We start from the raw sequence: 23,665 nt of genomic DNA, 5'->3' as shown, positions 1-23,665 counted from the left end.
AGTTAATACAAATTATTTTTATCCCTTCTTGGCATGGATACAAATAAATTATCAGTACTTAAAGAACTTTTAAAGTACGGTATAACTTCTTCTAATATCTACCCAAAAAAGTTTCTTACTGGGACAGTGTGACTAAACTGATAAGGAAATTTGAGCCCTTACAAAAGGCAGCACAGAATTGGTGGACTTTGCTATCAACAAACAATTCCATTCCTCCGTAATAACTTGTGACAATCTAAGTTACACTTTCTTATCATAAAATGTGTTAAAGTAAAACATAAATTCTAGATTCCAAACTTTCCCCATTTGGCATATATTTTAAAGACTTAAGAAATTCAAAGTCACACTCAGTATTAAGCAATTTTACTTTATTCTTAAATATAATTTTGCATTTGAGAATGCTGTGATAGCACAGCACAGTATATGAGTATCAGCTTGGAATGACAAACTGGAGAAAACCATCTGCAAACATTCAACAAAGAAATCTTCTAACTCTTCCCATGCATACAAGACATTCAACTATTTCTAGGCTTTTACCAAGTTTGTGGTAGGTTTTCTATCACATTGTGGCTATCAACCCAGATCAAAATTTCTTGGTTTTCTCAATGAGACAGAATACTGGATAACTAAACTCATTAAAATTGGCATACTATAAATAGGGTTTGAGCAAGTATCTAAAGAATTTAATATTTTGTATGAGTGCAAGGATGGTGATACCGATTTTAGCTGTTAAGAATTTAAATAGTTTAATAACCAGTTTTTGGTCATCTTTTAGATCAGGTGAACTTGCTAAACAGGTGAGGATACTTAATAATGTAAAAAAAAAATCATTATTCTTCTTAAGCGTAGACAATACTTGCTTTTATGAACTATAGATATTCCCATTTGGCATAAATTCATGACTGCTATTTATACTTAGAAATCATCTTTTCTTTGCTGCATCTGCCTATATAAAATGTCACAAGTATCTGATACATAATTTAATAAATTACTAAAAGTTTTAATACTCTTAAATGTTGTCATGCTAACATCTAATTATATTGTTCTATATACCCAATTTCATTCATCATGAAGAAATTTTCCAGCTAAGAAGTTAATATTAAAGATCAAAATATTTGGAAAGTACCATTTCTACCAATTTTCTGAAGTTTCTGAGTTGACAAACAAAAGATTGATAAAGAATAAAATGTTATTTCTGACAAATTTTGGGGAATAGTTGTTATAATTTATTACAACCTGTTATATGCAGACGGTAGTTTCTAAGTTAGAAAATCAATTAAATTGATTTTATTAATTGATTAAATTTAAGTATTCCGTTAAACTGCTTAATGAAATGGCACTATGAAGAAAAAAATATATGAATTCCAGACACAAGGATTTGTAGTTCAGGCAAATAATTATTTTTATATTCAGAATGTGCTATTTTAGAATTATAACAAATTAAGAAATACAGTTGCACTGCAAACAAGATATGATAAAGGAAAAAAGCTGAGATTCAACGAGGAGTAGTGTGACTCTATATACTATTAACATTCAAAAAGACTGGCTCTATAAAGCAGAATCTATGATAAATAAAACTTGGATTAATTTAGAAAAAACATAAAAATCACAACTATGCATTTGATATATTAATTACTAACTGACTTTCTCCTTAAACCTTAAGACAGATTCGAATTTGTCATTCATGTTCCCAACTATGGTGCTGTATAAGCCTCTAGGTATAGTATATACAAATGCAGCACCCAGTAATTAGTTGTTGAATAAAGAAATGAATATTCTCTCCAATCAGATTACTGCCCAGCTACAAGAATCACAAATCTTCCTCCACACAAGTTGGTATAGACAATATCTACCTTAATAATGGCCAAAAGATGAGGAGGCCAGACCTGATCTAGGAGGGGAATATTTTTGAGTTAAAGGAAAATAAAGGAAATGGAAAAAAGCAGGAGGTAAAGGAGCAAGAACAATGACAAAACAGATAAACAACAGTTAAGTTGGGATTTCAGCTATGGTCAAGTACAGGGGTTACAAAAGGCAACCAAGGCCATATTTAGGAAGAAAGAAGCAAATTTAAGCAGAAGATAGGGACAAATAAAAAAACAATGGAAAAAAACAAACAAGATAATTTGTTAGGGAAGATTCTGGGCATTCAGTTTTTTAAAAGATGCATACAAATGAAAAAAATAACCATGAGTAGACTATCCTTGGGATTAGTTTTTAAGTGAATGGAAACATTTATAGTTTACACTGGAAAATTATGACAGGGAGAATTCTTATAACTGGAAGAATATTTTTACTTTCGTGAAAGTTAATTTAGCAGAATGATTTGGACTCTCCCACACATTGGCATTTGCTAGATTTTCTTCTTCATTTTCAACAGTGACAAGAAAATAATCTTTAAGACTCTTCAAAGTCCTACCTTATATGGGCTAATTAGTCTTCTTTTAATATCCAGTCTATAGCTTCTGTATTGTTCAGCGTCACTCATGTCAGTTACCAGTAGTCGAAGAATTTCATAAACCCGTCTTGCATGTTGCTAATAAACCAAAGAAGAACATGAACATTTCAAATTACAAATAGTAACACTTTCCCAAAAGCACACATCATATATTGAATACCTGCCACAGGCCAGAAATTGTGCTTGGTGCCAGACAAAAAGCAATAAAAGATACAGTCTCCGCCCGCAAGAAGGCAAGCGGTCCACTGTGTAACACAAATGAGGGATGGTTAACTTCATGATAGAAATGTGCACAGGACATTATGGCAGCACAGCCTGAGAATGGGGAACGATGTTAGAAGAGGATTCCTGGGGGAATAAAACCTGAGTGAATCTTAAAGGAAAGTGAGCATGCTGTTCTTAAAACAGGGGAGGCCACTATATGGGCGTGCATGTCTCATGTACACACGTGCAGAAGTAGTTTAACACTGCTGGGACACAAAATGAAAAAAACCGAGAGTAAATCAGCTACATGAAAATGGTAGCAAAAGGAGGGTAAGGAGACCAATCAGAAAGTTCAGTTACTAAATCAGGCAAAAAATGATGATGGTAGTAACTGAGACAGCACAAACAGTACTACTAAGGGGACAAGGATTCTAGAAATGAAGAGGAGGAAGACTGTGGAGGAGGGCATGGAATGACAGTGAAATTTTCACAGGGTAGGAGAGATTTATGAGGCAGGAGAACATATAAATCTGAAGAAAATTCTAGACTAAGGATAAGGATTTAAGCAATATCAGTATACAGGGCAAGAGTTTAAACCTTAAGACTGGTTAACTGTTAAGACAGTCCAAGGAAAACATACACAGTGAAGCTGGGGGTGTGGGGGCAGGGGGAGGTCAGAACCCTGTAGTATAGTGCCAGTTAATGAGCAGACAAAGAAAAACAGTTAAAAAAAAAAAAAAAAAACGAGAAAAATCAGGAAGTTGTGGTAACACTGAAGCCAAAGGAGTAGGCCTATAGTTTTCCTATTTCTGTCATTCCACTTATGTATTTATTGGGAGTGAGGAAAAGGTCAGGTATACATAGGTTAAGATAATACTGAACTTTCTGGAAGAAATACCTTAACTGAGCCTGAAAAATGTACTACCTGGCCAGGCAAAGATGAAGAAGCAGGAGAAGGCGGTATCAGGCACAGGGAATAGTTGACATACAGGTACATTAAAGGAGTAAAGTTGTAGCACAATGGGGAAAGGGCAAGAGGCTCAGGAGAGCCAAAGCATATGGGAAAGTGGGAGGAAGCTGAGCAGGCACGGGCCAGATGATGACGCTGTCTGTGTGCCGTACTGAGGAGCTTTAATCTCAATAATAATGTGTTCATATTCTCTTTCTCTTAAAAGCGGTGCTATTAAATAAATTCTAACTAATTAAAGGTTTAATACAGTCTGAGATATAAGTTATTTCTAAAATTGTATTTTATCTTAAAACCATGAACCCATTAAAGTGTTTTTATGCAGGAGAAGATGGAAAGTTTCAATTCAAATTAAGTTGTTTGTTGAAGGTCAGTGACCAGTGAACATTTGGCATAGTTTTGGATCTCAGGAGGAAAATCTGGATTGCAGATGTAATAGATGAGCTCTCTCAGGTAGAATTAAGTAGAATGAGAAGAAATGAGGATTGGATAAAAAAACTCTGGGGAAGAATTCTATTTAGGGAGCATACAAAAATGTAGAAGCCAGTGACAATATCTCAAAAAAGATAAGCACAGTGGTTAATTGAAAAACTAGGAACTGTAGTGTCTTAGAAGCGAAGGGAGGGGAGGTCAACGGTACCAAGTACTAGTCCTCATTACTGGAATACTCTTCATCCCTCATACTTTTATATTCGAAAACCTACCCCTTGTTCAAGGCTAAGATCAAATGTATCCCCACTATGAAATATTCTGATTTCTTGCTAACATAAATATAATAATTTCCTCTGAATTCCTATATTATTTGCCTGTACTTACCTTAAGATATTTATTACTTTAAAATCCAAACAAATACATCTAGAAGTATAAAAAGTGAAAGTTAAATGTTTTATTCTAATCCTCCTCCCATCAATATAATCTCCAGGGGCACTAACTACTTTACCAATTTGAATAATCATTTTCTTGTTATACTTAATGTAGCCATGAAATCAATTATCTTCCCATTCTATTAATGAGAAAATTGAGACACAAGGAAGTATATGCCCTAAGAGCAAGTGGTAAAGCCAGATTTGATCCTGGGCAATCTGGCTTCAGGGCCTGTATTATTATTTTTTTTTTTTTGGCACGTGGGATCTTAGTCTTAGTTCCGTGAACAGGGATTAAACACCCATGCCTGCTGCAGTGGAAATGCAGTCTTAACCACTGAACCACCAGGAAAGTCCCAGGGCCTGTATTCTTAACCATTGCTACTTCCTACACATGTATTCTTAATGTATTTGCAACGTTTAAATTATGTGCTTAAATGATTTTTTTCAAAATTTAAATGTTTTCCTTCTACAGAATAAAAATACCTTATTTATTTTGAACTTCTGTTGAGCCTCTATTGCCATATCTTCATTGAATCCTTGCATTAACTTTTCCCGGGAAAAACAGGGCAAATCTTGACAAAACTTCACAAGCACAAAGTCTCTCAATTTCACATAGCTTTTGGATGGATCTTCCGCTAAAGAAAGAAAGCAGAATAACATTTACCCAGCATAACTATTCATCATCTGCAACCTCAGTATTCACACTAACCTTAGAAAGGCAAATATTCTTCAATGAATTATATAATACAAAAGTTACAATATGAAAGATTCTAAGTCAAATAATAGCACTATCATCTTTGTCAAATAAAGTTATAGGTACAATCCTTTTGCAAATAATACATATATATTATTTGTGAAATTAGAACTACTCTTTTTCAAATATAAATTTTTGACTAGTTTGTTATCATATGTACCTTAGTTTTATTTTCAGTTAAAGCAGCTGTATACACAAGAGATTCAAGTTTGGATAATCAATTCCAAAAGCCATTTTCTGATAGCTAAGGGTTCCAAAGCTAAGTTTATAACTCCCTTATTTTAATCTAATAAACTTCAAAGTCTTCTATGCTTCTTTAACCTAATTTAAAAAAAGTTCTTCCTTTTACAAAACACTTTTTCATTTAGAGAATGATTTTGATTCTTTCTTCATTGCATCTGAATAGCATAGATCTCCCTTTATATTTGTCTATGTTATCTACATTAGACTGAATAGTGGACAAGGAAGATACCAAAACATGATAGGTAGAAAAAACACTCATAGTCAGAGAACATGAGTTTGAGTTCCAGTTCTGGCATTCATAGATGAAGGACTTTAGGCAAATTATGTCATTTCTCTGAGCCCTAATTAATAGATGGTATAAACAAAGAATGCTGAAGTCTGAGCTAGCTCATCGGTCATAAAACAATTTTGTTACAGTATCAATTCTCTACCAACTAGTCAATGCAATCCCTATCAAAATCCCAGCTGGCCTTTTTTTATTGCAGAAATTAACAAACTCATCCTAAAATGATATGCAAGGAAATGAGAATAGCCAAAACAACCTTGAAAAAAGAACAAAAGATAGAAGACTCACATTTCCTGATTTCAAAATTTACTCCAAAGCTACAGTAATCAAGACTGTGATACTAGTATAAAGATGGACATGTAGGTCAATGGGACTGAGTTGAGAGTTTAAAATAAACCCATACATTTTTGGCCCATTAATTTTTTTTTTTTTTGGCCCATTAATTTCTGAGAAGGGTGCCTTGACAGTTCAATGAGGGAAACAATAGTCTTTTAACAAATGGCACTTGGACAACTGGATCTCCATAAGCAAAAAGAATGAAGTTGGTTGGCCCCCCTTTCCTCACACAATACACAAAAATTAACTCAGAACAGATCAAAGACCTAAACGAAAATAGAGGAGTAAATCTTCAAGACGTCTCATTAGGCAATGGTTTCTTGGATAACAGAACCAGAAGGACAAGCAGCTAAGGAAAAAGTAGATAAACAGGGCTATATAAAAATTTATAACTTTTGTGCTTCAAGTAATAACCTTTAAGAAAATGACAAGATAACTTACAGAATGGGGTAAAATATTCCCAAGTCATATATATGACATGTAACTTTAACCAGACTTTCTATATAAAAAACATTGTAATTCAATAAGAAAAGGTCAAACACGCACCACCCAATTAGAAAATGGGCAAAGAATCTAAATAGGAATTTCTCAAGAAGATATAAATACACACAATAAGCACATGAAAGGATGTTCAACATTACTAGCCATAGGGAAATGCAAATCAAAACCACAATGAAATACCATTTCTTGCCCACTAGGATGACTAAAATAAAAAAGACAATAACAAGAATCAGCAAGGATGTGGATAAACTGAAATCCTCATGTACTTGCTGGTGGAAATATAAAATGGCACAGGCACTTTGGAAAACAGTCTGGTGTTTCTTTAAAAGGGGAAACATAGTTACCAGATTTTCCACCATTTCCACTCTTAGGTATGTGTACCCAAGAGATATGAAAACACAAGTCCACACAAAAATTTGTACACAAATATTCATAATATCATTATTTTGAAGAGCCAAAAAGTGGAAACAACCCAAATGTCCATCAACTGATGAATGGATAAATAAAATGTAGTATATCCATACAATGGAATAGTATTTGGCAATAAAGTACTAATGGATGCTACAACAAGGATGAACCTTGAAAACATTATGCAAAGTGAAAGAAGTCAGTCATTTTATTGTACAATTCCAATGTCCAAAATAGGCAAATCTACAGAGACAAAAAGTAGATTAATGGCTATGCAGCACTGGTTGGGGGTTGAAAGGGTAGGGAAATAAGAGGAAAGTAGTGACTGCTAATGAGTACTGGGTTTCTTTTTGGGAGAATGAAATACTCCAAAATTAGGTTAAGGTGATGGCTGCACTGTAAACGTGTTTTTGAAACACTGTACACTTTTTAAATAAGAGGGCTGTATGACATGTTAACTATATCACAATAAAATTTGTATTAAAAAAAGAGTCTGAGCTAAAGGTAGTTTTATGATTGAGTCAGTCATTCATTCAATCTATATGTACTAAATACTGCCTTTATACTTCTATGCAGCACTTCATATACATGTAATTATTAAGTAACATTATATGACTATGGCTTTAAGGTGGTAAAGTGAAATTCTGTCACGGCATCGGTTTGGTATGAAATTGTGATTAGGAATACACAGAAAATGAAATCAACAGCAAACCAAATAACAAATGCAGACCTACAGAAAATCACCAAATAAACATAACACTGTAATTAGTTACTTTGTCTAATTCTTCAGTCTTTTCTTTATTAATCTGGTCACATCATGCAGTTATACAAGTCACCCAGAAACATGAAGGACATTCTGATTCTTCTCCTATGTGCTGCCACCAGTGTTTTTTTTCCCAACTACTACAATAACCTCCTTGTTTTCCTCACTTGTACTCTGCAGCTTCATCAAATGTAAAATGGACTGACACAAACCTAAATTAAAACCATTCAAGTATACCAATGTAACTGTAATGTGTGTCTCAAAGAAAGGGAAGAGAGAGAACAGCTGAGGAAATACTGGCCAAAAACTTTCCAAATTTGATGAAAAAATTTTTATCTATACATCCAAGCAGCTCAACAAGCTTCAACTAGGAAAAACACAGTGTTACGTATCTAAATACATCATAATCAAACTTCAACGTGAACTGAATGAAATGAAAGCACAATTTATTAAAATTTATATTATCAGTAAAACCAGTACTTGTATTTATATAATATTTAAGTATTAATTATTTATATAGCTATATTATTAGAAAAAAAGGACATCAAATCAATAACCTAAGTTTCAATCTTAACTAGAAAGAGTAAATTAATCTCAAAGCAATAAGAAGAAAATAATAAAAGTTAAAGTGGAAATCAATGACGTAGAAAACAAACAAAAATTTTAATGAAAACACACCAAAACAATTCTGGAAAAGAACACAATGGACTTTCACTTCCTGGTTTCAAAACTCAACATAAAGATCAAGGCTCTGCTACCACTGGAGCCATGACGCCCAAAGAGAGCAAAAGCAAGGCCACAAAGGCTGGGTGAGGCAGTATTTGAGTCCCAAGGAGATCAACAAACCCATGGTCCACTGATGCTGAGCTTGCAGCAACCAGCCCTAGTCTGTGTCGTCTAGATGCTCACTGAGAGCAGGACTGTCTTCCGGGAGTGTGTGCCTCTGCGTCTCTGAGGTCCCTCGTCTCTGCTCCATTCCCACCCACCTGGCCAAGGCCAGTACCCGTTTCTAACTCTATTCATCAATTGTTTGAAGAAATGTCTGCTTAGTTTACAGCCCTCCCCGGCAAAACAGGCTCCACAAATTCAACTTATGCATTTAACAGGCTAAACCTGACATTACTGTTAAGGCAAAACACACGCACACACACAAAACCTCAGTAATAAAACTACAATAAAAATATCAAGACAGTGTGGTTCCAGCAGCACTACAGACACAGATGATTAGAGAGTTCAGAAACAAATCTTTACGTTTATGGTCAACCTATTTTGAACAAAGGTACCAAGGCAATTCAACAGAGGAAAGGATAGTCTTTTTAGCAAACTGCTGGAAAAACTGTATGATCACATGTAAAGAAGATTAATTTAGAAACTTTCTGCACATAATGCACAAACTTTACCTCAAAACAGATCACAGATCTCAATACAAGAGACTGGGGATGGAGACTGGGGATGGGGACTGACTGCAAGTGGACACAAGGGAATCTTTTTATGGCGACAGAGATATTCTAAAACAGGCCACAGAACTAGGCAAGTATACTAAAAATACTGGACTATATATACACCTAAAATGGTGAATTTAATGGTATGGAAATCATACCTCAATAAAGCTCCTTTAATTAAATCTCTACTAAGCGACAAACTCTTAAGCAAGCATCTCTTGAAAACAAAATTTTTTTAAGTGCTAACAGCGACACACATGCTTATCCAAGTCTACCTCTTTCTGAACTGGTTTGGAAAAAAAGAACTGTGTTGCTAATATCAGTATAAAATAAAATTTAGTATGGGTGAAAGCTTAAGTAACTTAAGTAACTTATATCCCCCCAGAATTTTAGGGGAAAACACATCAAAGGTAAGAGAAATACAGTTGAGAAGAATCTAAAAAAACTCACACCACATTCTTATCTGTAATTTTCACATAAATTAAAAACTTGTATAAAAAAATTTCCACTCAGGTTTAAATAAGCCATTATAGACTAACAATATTTTGTTTGTAGCTTAATTTTAGTATAAGTGGCCAAGTCACCACTCCATCTTTAAGCACTTAAACTAAAGGTGTCAGCCTGAAAATGAACCTAAATGGTAACACCCATTAATCTGTAACATCCTTCAATTGCTTTGTTTCTATGCTACATAAGTGATGCATTTGTAAGTGATGCATTTAAAAGATGAAATTTGCTTGGATATAAATTGATAGTGATACACGGGCTCAAAACTTGAGTTTTTTTCCCCAAGTTAAACACATCATCTACCAACATTAATACTCTTCTATCATTAAAAGAAAACTCTTTTAACTCTTCATATTACAAAAAATTTACAGATAAAATTCTAAAAAGCCATGTAACATATTCCAGTACTACAAGGAATATTTAAAGAACAGATTTAATTAACTCTTAATATACACTGATAGGTTAGTAACACTGACAAATAGTCCAGGATGAATTTCTACTGTCAAACGCAACTCTTTGCAATTCTGAAAGAAATAAATCATTGATTCTGTATGTAAGATCATATAACCAAGATGTGTTAAAATGCTATATATCTTATGATACTGACATCCTCAAAAGGAAAATGGCACATGATATACAGAACTGTTTTCCAGTATTTTACTTTAAGTGCTAAAAAAAAGGGAATTCTCTGGCGGTTCAGTTGTTAGGACTCGACACTGTCACTGCCAGGGCCAAAGTTCGATCCCTGGTCTGGGAAATAAGATCCTGCAAGTCATAAGGCATAATGTGCTAAAAAAAAAAAAGTGCTAAAAAGAGAAAATGGGTGGCAATTATACCACAAAAACTTATCCTGTAACATAGGCCATCAATGGTTAGGTTTTAATTTTTACTATATCTAGCTATATGTCAATTAAGCAAAAGGCCATCTCAATATAAGGAATATTCTGGGTTGCAAAGAGAAATCCGGAGCCTGCAAAAGATCCAAAAAGCTTTTAAAATGTGCAAAATAATGGATCTATACACAACCGAAACCACCAAAGAGAGAAAACACTGTCCTTTTTTAAAAAAGGCTGAGTATGGAAATCTAGGAGAAATATCTTAATGAAATATTAAATAAATATCTTAATGAGAACAAATGTATCAGTCATTTTTAGTAATTTGCTAAGAAATGTTAACACTGAAAATAAAGTTTTCAAATTCAGAAGTCCTTTAACATGTTCAGCATTTTCTCTTTAGAGACTTCAGTTTGCAATGAATAAAGGCTACCATTATTGATGACTCTTCACTGAGATTTAAGAAATAAAATTCTTTATCTGCTAATTGGCGCTAAGTATCAAGGACTTTATTGGTTGGAGTAGACAGAAGAAAGTGGTTAAGAGGCTTCACAGAAACAACCCCTGCTGGCACATTACCCACTAGAGAGGACAAAGACTACTTATGGAAACCCTAATCTCCAGACTAAAATCACCAAAAAGTCCCTCATGTAGTACCAAGTCCAAGCTCTATAGGTAAACAGAAGCTAAACAACTTTCAGCTTAGCTAAAAAGAAGTGTTATTGATTGTGTAAAGTTTCTATAATTTTACAAGTCACTAAGCTAGTGAAACTGTCAATTTATAACTTTTGATATAAACTAACTTTAGTAATTACTTCTTTATCTCCCAAGTTTCCAAATCATTTAACAGTAGCAATAAAGTTAGATGAAAAGATAAATCAACTTTATAAAATGCTTGAGAAATAGACTGAACAAATATTCATACCATACTTGCAACACACATATTCCTGACCAAGATTTCCCATTTTACATTCAGTTCATTATCTTCAATTTGTTCAACTAATTAAGCACTTCATACTCAGAGATACAATCCAATTCCACAAAGGGCTTATGATTTAAAATGAAACTTAAGTCATCTTTAAACAGTTCCAAAGACCTCAGGAGACTGCTGCTATTTAAAATAAAAGTTAAAAAAAAAAAAAAATAAATAAAAAATAAAATAAAATAAAAGTTATTTCTGACAAAATCAAAATTAGTAAAGAAGAGATTTAGAAACGCTCTTTCAGTAACAAAATTTACATACCTGTAATATCAAGAACAGAAGGAGATGCAATGTAGTATCTATGAACTGTTTCAAGAAGTTGAGCACCATGGCCTTGACCTTGAAATGGAGTCAATATCAGCATTTGACTATAGTAAAGAAATTATATTAAAATATTACAACCTGACCAGTTTACAGATTGCAAATCACTACAATAATACAAACATTTTAAAGTTGGTGTAGTTTTTTTTCAATCCATCTTTAAGAATTCCAAAAATCACTGAGACACTCAGAATTGTAAACATTTAATCTTCCAAACTGTTTCAAAAGGAACAATGAAATAAATCAGTACACAGCCAATGAATAATGGTGATTTTTTAAAACAAATCAACACTATTATAATAAGTATTAGAAACTTCAGCAGTTCCTTCTTCTGAAATAAAAGACAAGGCACGTGTTATACTGCCAATTACCTTACACGTGGCCGGGTTTTGTCTGGGTACACATAGTAATTATAGACTGTCATGTAGCCTACGGTCGCAAAGAGTGTAGCTCCATCCTTATTATACTTCTCAAATCTGCAGATAAAACAGAAAGCCAAGCAGGTCAATTACAGTCGCGCTCCCATGCAGTGTCCATTTTCTTTTCCATTCTCTGACTGAATTTTCAGTGTCAGCAAGCTACTCTGTGAGGGCCCAATGGGTACACCTGCTATGTTCTGAATATACAATTCACTTAATTGGTGTGCAGCAACTTGGATAAATCAGACCTCTTTACATCACTTCAGTGCACTTGCCTATTATAAAGATGAATAGGTGGCAAGTAAAAGAAAACACAGGCAAAGCTCATTTTACTGTTTAAGCCTACATTCAGAGCCCTAACGGACAACAGCATTTAATTCGGCTCTATTCTCAAGGTCTCCCAAAGCATAATGAAGGAAAACTCAAGCCTCATAAACAATAGTTTTTCTTTCCTGGGAAAAATATCATTATACTGTCCCAATAATTGGGCTGCCACAATTAAAATGCTGGCTTTGTGGAGGTAATAAGGTCTACTGTTGCTTTAGAACTGTACTTACACTAGAAAGTAGTGCCATCTTTCATCATCCACGTCAATAAAGCTAGCAGTTTCAATAAACCACATCAAAAAGGTCTGAAGCCTTTCATGATATTCTCGAAAGCCTCTACATGTCATGTCAGCCTAGGGAAAAAGCCAGGAAAAGTCAGGTGAAACTCATCACAGAGGTAAGTGAAAGTCTGCAGAACACAAAACTATTCTGTGGGAAAATGTTTAGAAGTCTCAGATTAAGATGTGTACACAGACACACATACAAAACAGATCTTTGTTTTTAGTGCTGACAAAGACTTGTTTCCTGAAGTTAGAATAAATCACTGAAAATAACACACCAAAACAGAATAAGAGTTTCAGGCAAATTAAGTAAGGGAACATTTAGATCTATCTTTACCTTATAAATCTGAAAGGTAAAGTTTTCTCCTCCTGTTGGACTGAGAACAGAGTATGTGTGAAGTAAGGTTCCAAATGGCTTGAAATCAGCTTCTTTTTCCAGCAGCGAAAGAAAATCATTTGTGTTTGTGCAAAATCCAGGTGGAATGATTTGTCTAATTTTGCCCTCAACATCATCTGCCTAAGGAATGGAGATTAAAGGACACACACAGAAATTAATAACTTTGACCTAGTCGGATATGCTTAATTTTTTTGAAAGGGACAAAATTCACAAAACTTCAATTCACTATTAAACTAAAGAAGTCAACACATAGCAAATTGGGAAAGGATGAGTTTCATGTGTACAAGATACTGCCACAAAAATGTGAGATGAACACAAGTATAACACAGAATTAAAAAAGAGGAGGTGGGGAGTCTGAAATCAACTGCAAGAATGAATGCAACCCTAAAGAAATCTCTAACATCATGTAGAGAAGGCTGACCACACCCCTTCAGTACAATTTGAACTGGCCAAAACAAAAGACTGCGTATTATTTTACATGGCTGCTTATTAAGTTACATGTGTCAAGAAGAGTTTATTATTCAAGACACGAAAGGATCATCAGCAGTAGCGAGGTGAGGCTAAAGTCTGACCAAACAAATGGCAACCTCACCATGAGCAAGCAGGTCATTAACTCCCTCACACCAAAACTCAAAATTAAGATAATATTTAAAATATGCCCACTTAGGAAATACATAAATTATATGACTGGATGTATTATCCACTCATCCTATAATGTGACACAATTTTTACAGAGTTGGATTTGTGACAGTAAAAAGAGACAAGCCTGGACAACAAAACTAAACCCAGAGATTAAAATTACCCTTGTTAAACAACTTCGATGAATGTTAAACTATCAGCTGAGCAGACTTCATAATCCTTTTCAAAACCCCAAAAGACCACTTGATTGAATACATTTACTACTTCTCTTTAACCATGAATATTTGATGAAGTCTTACAATAAAGTATTACTGCTTCTCACCAGGCAATAAAACTTAATGAATTGGTCTCAACTTAACAAAACCTTATCCCTCAATACAGTCCCTAAAAGCCTGACATTACATTCAACAAAATGAGCTTGCATTCTATTCAAACTTTTTCCTGAACAATGAGGCCAGGTTTTTACTTAATGGAGTTTGCCGTGAGTTCAGCTGTAATGTTTGTATTGTATCTATTTCCACAAGGACTGACACAAGAACACTTTGTGTTAACTTACTAAGCAGCTCTTTCATACCGTTTACATGCATGATGGGTATTAGTTCTAAACCAAGACCCTTACTACTTAGCATTCAAAACAGGGAAATTAAGATGCTTAGGACAAAATACACTACAAAAGGCTAATACAACATGCTACTAATTCCTGTCCTTTCAACCATCTTTTAACTAAGTAGAAGCAATGCACCTGCAGATGAATAGCACTTTATTATCATTCAGTTACATTTCATGATAGAGAACCAGGGATGGAGTTTATTACAAACAAGTTTTATTTTCAATGCTCTGGTACAGCAACATTTATATATAACTTGTTTATAGCTATAAAAAAGAGCTATTATTTAAAAATATAGCTCTTCAACATTTTACCCAACAGCTTATTTCTAACATGTACACCAGTCTGCACAATCCATTCATGCTCAAGGTTAAATGCACTACATTTGACAGAACTACTTTTGCTTATTTTTAAAGTACTATTTGATAAATATTTTCTCTTGAAATTGCTAACTAATATGAAGAGATGATCTTAAGCATATTTTATAGAATTTGTACAATTTCAATAATTATAAGAAGAAAGTGTAATAATAAGGGATAGGTCTAATATGTCTGTTGTGTGGCAATTAAAATCCAAAGTAGCAATGGGTAAAAGTAGTATTAATCCAAATTTTAAAAACTCAAGAAACACTACTTTTAAATAAAGAGGTTTATAATCTATCAGTTTAAAAGAAAACACTTCAAGACACATACAGTATATATAATTTTAACTTTTAAAAATTTTCCCCAATGTCATGTCTTCTCAACAAGGCATTGCAAAGCATGATCAAATAACTTCACATATCCGGCACCAAATGTACTTCAAAGATTTCTTTGAAATTCTAAGTTTCAAGTAGCAGTTCTGGTGGACTATAGAGCAACCCAAAGATTTGAGCTCAACAAAGTTGAAAGACAGTTAATATTTAACTTTCAGCCTTCGAAGGATACCTATTTATTGTAATATCTTCAAATAAATATTTTGCTCTGGGCAAGTTTATACATTTTAAGAACTTTTACAGAGGAATAAAAGGCCACATTTAAAAGTAAGTAATCTGTTAACATGTAATGCACTAGAAAAAATGTGTATGTATTATATAAAATATGAAATAAAACCAACAGCTCTTCAAACTTGGAATTCAGAACTTTGTATCACTAAAGGAAAAATGTCTGCATTTCTCTTTTAAATGGATTCTGCTTTAAGGAAAAAAACCCAAATCCTGTAACTATCATATTTTACAGATCTATACTCTTTTCTAAAAGAATAAATTTATTTTAGTTCAATTAAATGTTCATCTATCATACTGGATTACTGGCCAGGTAATAAAGTTATCACTGGAGAAAATCCCCATATAATCTTTTTAAATTGAATGTAGAATTAAACATTAACTGAAACTTAACACAAGTTCCAACGCTTGTGGTTAAAGGTTTAGATTCTATTTCTGAAGATCACTGAAAAATTCCCTATCTTCAAGAGTATTCTGGAGAAGGAAATGGCAACCTACTCCAGTGTTCTTGCCTGGAGAATGCCAGGGAAGGGGGAGCCTGGTGGGCTGCCATCTATGGGGTCGCACAGTCACACACGACTGAAGCGACTTAGCAGCAGCAGCAGCAAGAGTATTCTAAACTTTAATTAAAACTATATAGAAATACAGTTATGTGTGCTAAGTCACTCAATCATGCACAAATCTATGCAACCCCATGGACTGTAGCCCACCAGGCTTCTCTGTCATGGGATTCTCCAGGCAAGAACACTGGAATGGGTTGCCATGCCCTCCTCCAGGGGATCTTCCTGACCCAGGGATTGAACCCACATCTCTCATACCTCCTGCATTGGCTGGCAGGTTTTCTATCACTAGCGCCACCTGGGAAGCCCCCAGTTATAGAAAGGAAGAAATTAAGCTGATCAAGAATCTAGAGTACAGCATGATATTTTTAATTAATTAGGACATGCCTTACAAATGTTTTCCTAACATTTGGCAATGTCTTTTTAATAAGGAAAGCATAAAGGTAACTCTACTATTTAGGTCTTCTCTTAGGTGACTTAAGACAAAATGTTTTCGATTGTATACTCTCTTGACTATGGTCATTTCAATTTCCAATGTTCTATACACTGTTACACATCAGATGTTTCCATGAAGCAATTTTTACATTTCCCCATCACTGCATAAAGCAATGTGCCTGAGATTTAACTGGTAGTCGGACAGAATTCATACACATGTACTTAACACAGATTTAAAAACCAAATTACCTCTTTAGTGTCTTAACCTAAATAGCAGCATTTGTCTAAATCTGTCTGTGGTGTGTAATTTTTGAAATACCAATTTTGAAGACATGTTAAGGCTTGGTTAAAGTGGCAGAGAGTTAATATTAACAGTAATTCTAAGAATACCCAAGATATGCTGCAAAAAACAAGCCAAAAAACTCCACATCTACAGAAGTTCGCTCAATCTTACATTCGCTGATAATATGCAAGCTGCAGAAATTTCAGTATTGTTGGAGAAATTAAGTAGAGAAAAACTGTGAGCATTTCCACTTTTTGAAAAACAAAGGTCACATTATGCTAATTTTCCTGCATTAGTGCTTTGCAACCTAACTACACTTACAATAGCTCAGTTGGTAAAGAATCTGCCTGCAATGCAGGAGACCTGGGTTCGACTCCTGGGTAGGGAAGATCCCCTGGATAAGGAAATGGCAACCCACTCCAGCATTCTTGCCTGGAGAATCCCATGGACAGAGGAGCCTGGCAGACTACAGTCCATGGGGTTGCAAGAGTCGGACATGACTTAGCAACTAAACCATCACCACCAAACTCACAACAATGTTCCAAGATAAAGATCTAAACACATAATTGTAAAGCTTTTTATGATACTTCATGAAAAGAATTTCTCATTAAGAATACTGTCACCATTATTAAAAAAGGAATGCAGTGGAATACACTAGGAAGTATTATTAGTTAGTCTACCAAAGTATTTTTTTCACTTTCTTAAGATTAAATTTTTATACATACACAGGATTTTTCTATTAAAAAAGCCCCAAGGAATCCAGAAGATTAAAGAAATTTGCTCTCATCTACTTTCAAATTGAAATCCAAATTAAAGAGAGACAAGGATAAAATAGATGACTGAAACTCACAGATAATACAAACTTTATCCATGTATTTCAACTTTCTCCAACAAACCCTTCCCTAAAGTGTCAGCAATCAGCAAGACTGAACAATCTTTGTTACACATTCTTCTACTAAAAATCAATGAAATTACCTTAAGAGAGGGCTGGAAGTACTGATAAAAGCAAAACCATAAGATGAACAAACCATCGGTGTCTGAATAATCAAGTTTATCATATTGCAAAATTCAAAATAATTACATTATCTTTAAAGATGATAGCTATGGAGATGTTTTACAAACATCTTAATTGTAACTAAAAAATTCAGATGCTGCTAGAGAGTTTGCAAAAGAAAAAGAATGGATGATGAAAGATTAATATAAAAAATAAAATAAAAAAGAAAGATTAATATAATGGAAAAATTTTAGTATGCAAATAACTTCTAAGCAGATGTGCTCTGGTTTCTGACCATCTAAAAGGGTATATTTTTCACATGCAAAAATAATACTACAAAGCATAGTATGCATAAACTCAATTATGACATATTATATAATGGTCTCAAACCCTATATATCTAAAAACAAAAATCTTGTGTGTTTTCCACTTAAATCTACTTCTCCAATCTTCCCTATCTCAGGGAATAGTACCACTACCACTGAAGCAGTGGCATCCTCCTCATTCCTCTTTCCCTCATCAATCACATTTAGCTCAGTAACAGATGCTACTGACTCTACCTCTGAAGAAGTGACTCACTGGAAAGAATGCTGATGCTGGGAAAGATTGAAGGCAAAAGAGGAAAGGGGCAGCAGAGGATGAGATGGTTAGATAGCATCACCGACTCAATGGACATGAATCTGAGCAAACTCCTGGAGACAGTGAAGGACAGAGGAGCCTGGAGTGCTGCATTCCATGGGGGTCACAAAGAGTCAGGCACAGAGACTGAACACCAACCAAAGAAGTGTCCTCAAGCAGGTAAATGCAGTGTTGCCCATGACACTGCACTGTTCTGGTCTCTCTTCTCTCTTGCTCTCTACAGTAGGTTCTCTGCATAGCAGGCAGAATCATCTTTCAACAATATGAACACTATCACATAACCACCCCCCACACACACACTTAAAACTTCCAAGGGCTTCAGCTACTCTGATTCCATACGACTGAGTCTTGCCAACCCTCTTCAACTCTCCCTACCCTTCTTCTCTCATCACCACAATTTAACAACAGTGATCTTTCCGGACAACGAAAATGCCAAGAATGTTCTTATTTCAGGGACTCTGCATAGGTTGATCCCTTCAGATAACTACATGACTGGCTACTCTTCATTCAGAAACCAGCAAAACGTTTCTACATACATATTAATTTGCTTATTTAATATCTATTTGTTGACTGCTCCTCTTGGCAAGAACGTGTCATAAGAACAGTGACTTTGCTTTATTTGCCATTATAACCCTGTGAAATGAACATTCTCATTGCAAATGGGGAAGAGCCAAGCCCATTCCCCACACATCTGCTGCCCATTCTTTTTTTACAAGGGGAAAAAGCGGTCTCTGCTTGAACATGTAATTTAAATAAATGATCTTTGACAATGAAGCAAATAAATAATCCTACAAAAAGACATTATAAAAGACTTGATTCCTTACTCCTAACACAGTACTTCTAAATGGAGAAACCTCATTTTCCAGAATGGAACAATTAGAAGTCAATGCAAATACACAGCTATTTTCACTGCACATAATATTTGAATGATTTATCAATAACTAATAGTTCCTTCAGAAGAAATCACTCAGCACTACCAGCTAGAACTTTAAAAGAAACACAAAAAAACAGCAACCCCCTCAAACAACACTGAATTTTATACAACACAAAGGAAAAAAAATACAATTTTTAAAGAATAGCTGGGCTTGAAAATTTAACAAATATTTGATTATAAAAAGCTCCATTTTAATAAACTGTGTTACATGCTAGTTTATCTAAGATTAAATCTTTTCAAGTATCAAATCATCACAACTACAGTATTAGTCAATGAGTCATTTTTTTTTTTTTTTTTAATTTATTTATTTGGCTGTGTAGGGTCTTGCTTGCAGCACATGGGCTCTTTTGTTGCTCCTCATAGTACATGGACTTCCTTGCCCTGGGGCATGTAGGATCTTACTTCCCCAACCAGGGATTGAACCCACATCCTCTGCATTGCAAGGCAGATTCTTAACCACTGGGCCACCAGGGAAGTCCAATGAGTCATTTTTATATCTGCAAATTTTCAAAAACATCTAAGAGACACAAACCACTGAAAAAAAACAAATATTAAGTGAAAGTTATATATATTTATCTAACAAGCTTAGTCATCTCAAATAGGGCTGGCAAATGAGAATCAAAAAAAGTTAGTGCTGAAAATATTTCTGACACTGAAGTTGAATAATGGACATAAGGGACTATTTCAGATTTCTTTTATGCTATATATCATTCACGTTTCCATTCCTTTAAGCTTACTAATACAGAATTTTTACCCATACGGGGACTGCTTGCAAGAGAGAAGTCTCTCACACTAGCAGTAAACTGAGCTAATAGCATAAAAGTATGGGAGCAGGCAAAAAATAAATAAAATATACACTGTGCAAAACAGAAATAAAACCTAACAAGCACAAAAGCCCAGGCCCATTTAGAACAGGTCATAAATAGTTCTAACATGTTTGAGGAGGATATTACTATATATTATGCATACTACAATTAAGTGATTCTCGCCCATGTGCAATACAGATTATTTACTAGTTGTGTGACTTTGCACAAGTCCCTTACAGTAAAATGAAACAAACAAAAAACTAATAAAAATGGGGCAAATCAACCAATCCCTGTAATGAGAGAAGGTTTTAACAATAAAAGAGTAGAGCATGAGGCTGGGAAAAGACTTACATCAGGAATTTAAACTTAGTTAAAATTTTGAAAATGTTTGCTTCAATATCTTTAAATAGGAATGTCTAGGAACAGAACAACTCTAAAATATACAATTTTTTAAAGGTCCCTTAGATTCATGTCCATCCAAACATGCCAAAGACACCCCCTCCCCAACATCCACCAAAGTTTCAACCATTCCAACATCAACTGAAGTCTAAAATCTCATCATCTATCTTATCCAAGTAAGGTACAGGTGAGACTATGGGTATGATATATCACGGGGCAAATTTCCTTCCCACCTGTGAAACTAGAAAACAAGTTATCACTTCCAAAGAACAAAGGCAGGACAAGCATAGGATAAAAGTTCCAGACTTTGTCATTCCAAAAGGGAGAAAATGGCAGAAGAAATAAGTCACCAAACGATTTCAAAACCCAGTAGGTCATATTCCACTCTTGTTGTATAGTCTCTAAGTCATGTCCGATTCTTTGCAACCCCATGGACTGTAGTCTGCCAGGCTCTTCTGTCCATGGGATTTCCCAGGCAAGAATACTGGAGTGGGTTGCCATTCCCTTCTCGAGGGGATCTTCCCGACCCAGGGGAAAGTCCTGCATTGGCAGGTGGACTCTTTACTGCTTAGCCACCTGGCGAGCCTCAAATTTCATCACTTAGGAATACTGTGGTCTATGCCACTACCCTCTGAGCCTGAAGCTCCTCCTTCAAAATCATTCATCCTTTTTCTTGAAAGGTAGCACATGTTTGCAGCTGAATAGTGTTATCAACCTCTTTCTTGCCTATTGGATTTTAGAAGTCCATTAGCCTTCCCGTATTCTATCAGTCCAAACTGGCTGTATTTCTGCTGATATAACACTCTGGAAACTTTATGGGTCATGTGTGTATGCCATGGAAGTTCATGCCAATAGACAAGAGGGTCCTCCACAGGTGCTCCCTGAATTCATACCACAGAATTCAATCCCTATTTTTGGCTTTGTTGAGATTACTGAGATCAATGAGTCACGCCTGTCTATTCAGCAAAACAAGATTATTTAGCCAAGATTACTATTGGCTTTCTCCCCAGACCACACTTCCCCACCAATGAATTTTCTAAATTCAGTGTCTTCAGAACAGGCTGAGAATCTCCCAAATCAAGTCCCAGATCTTTTTTACTTAACAGTTCTTCCCTCAATTTCTCTCTTTCTTCTTATACTTTAAGTGGCAAGAAAGCAGGCCACAGCTTCAATACTTTGTTCACAAAACTCCTCAGCTCAATAACCAAGTTCATTTCTTACAAGTTCTCCTTTTCACATGAATATATGCTTAAAACAACAGAAACTAATAAAAAACTAAAGTTGGTAAATAAAATAAATCTCTGATCAAAAAAGTGAAGATTTTTATGGAAAAGGCTAAGGATCACGATCACAGGTTTAACTGGCATGACAGGCAGATAATCACCTCCATAATTAAATGTTAAATATGTGGTTTTAAAGCTGTAATATAAAGATTCTCTCCTCCCTCAAATCTTTAACATTTTATAATCTGTTTTATACTCAATTAGGAAACAGTTAAAAATAAACTTATTTCTGTTCTTACCTCTACACAGTCAAAGTTCTCATCAACTTTAGATGCATATTCAACACGGAACATTGTTGATAGGCTACCAGCAATATAATATAACAAGATCTTCAGACCTTTGTAACCAAAAGCAGTTTCACTGAAAGGGGAAAAAAAGCAGTAATCTAAGACCCAAAAATGAACAAAGTCATTACCAAGTTATTAACTCTACATAGAAACAGGTTTAACTTCATGGGTAGTTTCAAAATTTTAAACTATACTTACTAAAAACAACAACAACAAAACCATACTGTAATGAAACTGTGCCTCAGCTGTCTGAGTTTATAAAGTAACAGAATGACAACACCTACCTTAGGGATGTTATATGGGTTATATAAACAAGTCAATACACGTAAACTGCTCATAACATTCACTGGTACATCGTACAAGTGTACTACAGCTCCTGTTGCGGCTTTTACTCTTGCTACTATTATGAGGTATTTCATATCAGAGACAAGTAATGTCATACTGACTCCTAGTTAGGTAAGCAGTTAAGGTGGAGCTATAGAGCCCAGTTCTTCCAACTGGCCCCTTGCATGTCCAACATCAACATCCAGAGCTGCTGAAAGTGGTAAGTGGTAGCACCTGATCGCACCCCACTTAGCAACTCAGAAAGCACATGGGGAGCTGCTGCTCTTCTCCCAGCCTTGCTCCCTGCTCTCCACCTATGCCTTTCTATTTCCTTAAAAAGAGAATTCTAAAATAGCCAGGCAAGTTCCCTGGTGGTCCAGTGGTTAAGACTCAGCACCTTCACTGCCATGACCCAGGTTCAACCCCTGTGTCAGGAACAAATATTCCACCAAGTACATGACATAGCCCCCCAAAAAAATCCAGAATAGGTAAATCTATGAAAACAGAAAATAGATTAGTGACTATCCAGGGCTAGGGAGGGTATGGGAAAGAGGGAGCCACTGCTAACTGGTCACAATGGGAATTTTGGTGGAAATGACGAAAATGTTCCAAAACTGGTTGTGGTGATGATTATGCAACTTTCAATATGCTATAACCCACAGAATTGTACACTTTAAAAAGATTATTGTATGATAAAGGGGTTTTTTAAAAGATGAATTCTGAAAGAATGCTAGAAAGAAGCAGTGTCATTTCCAGATTTCTGTCTAGGTTACCAAAACAAAATACAAGAAGTGTCCATTCCAGGACTCTGAAAACTATGTGTAGTAGAAAAGAGTGGCAATGAAACTAGGATTAAGATCAGAGTAATAGTTCCCAAGATACAGAGTTATCATGATTATGTGACTCTCCTCCATCTACCTCAGAGGGGTGTGCAAGCACACCACTTTTAATGATGTGCAAAGTGAGTGTGCAAAATGCCACTAAGAAGCAGTACTTGTGAAACTAGGTCCTACTCACTAAGATATTACCTTAGGAAGAGATTTCAAGTAGCCGTAAGAGGAACAGAGTAAGACAAAACACTCCTTAAAGATAGAGATCCAAAAGAAAGCATTCTTATTTTTATGCTGTAATAAAACCTGTTTAAAATATGCTCAAATTTTGGCAGTTATTAATACTTAAAAGCACATAAAATACCTAATC

General features: G+C 34.9%; 1 protein-coding gene across 1 annotated transcript in view; it reads right to left on the bottom strand.

Moving 5' to 3' along the window:
• HAT1 (histone acetyltransferase 1) overlaps nt 1-23,665 on the bottom strand; it is a 39,559-nt gene that overhangs the window by 4,786 nt on the left and 11,108 nt on the right. Inside the window, exons 4-10 of the mRNA XM_043487932.1 lie at nt 22,094-22,214; nt 13,235-13,414; nt 12,848-12,969; nt 12,243-12,347; nt 11,812-11,918; nt 4,979-5,130; nt 2,420-2,536 (exon numbers count right to left, since the gene is read on the bottom strand). Of these exons, the coding sequence (XP_043343867.1) occupies nt 2,420-2,536; nt 4,979-5,130; nt 11,812-11,918; nt 12,243-12,347; nt 12,848-12,969; nt 13,235-13,414; nt 22,094-22,214 (904 nt within the window). The remainder of the gene's footprint in view (nt 1-2,419; nt 2,537-4,978; nt 5,131-11,811; nt 11,919-12,242; nt 12,348-12,847; nt 12,970-13,234; nt 13,415-22,093; nt 22,215-23,665) is intronic.

This window comes from Cervus canadensis, chromosome 15 (genome assembly GCF_019320065.1).
Source record: "Cervus canadensis isolate Bull #8, Minnesota chromosome 15, ASM1932006v1, whole genome shotgun sequence".
NCBI classification, from domain to species: Eukaryota; Metazoa; Chordata; class Mammalia; order Artiodactyla; family Cervidae; genus Cervus; species Cervus canadensis.
The sequence above is the reverse complement of the archived record's forward strand: the minus strand, read 5'-3'. Positions and strand labels throughout refer to the sequence as shown.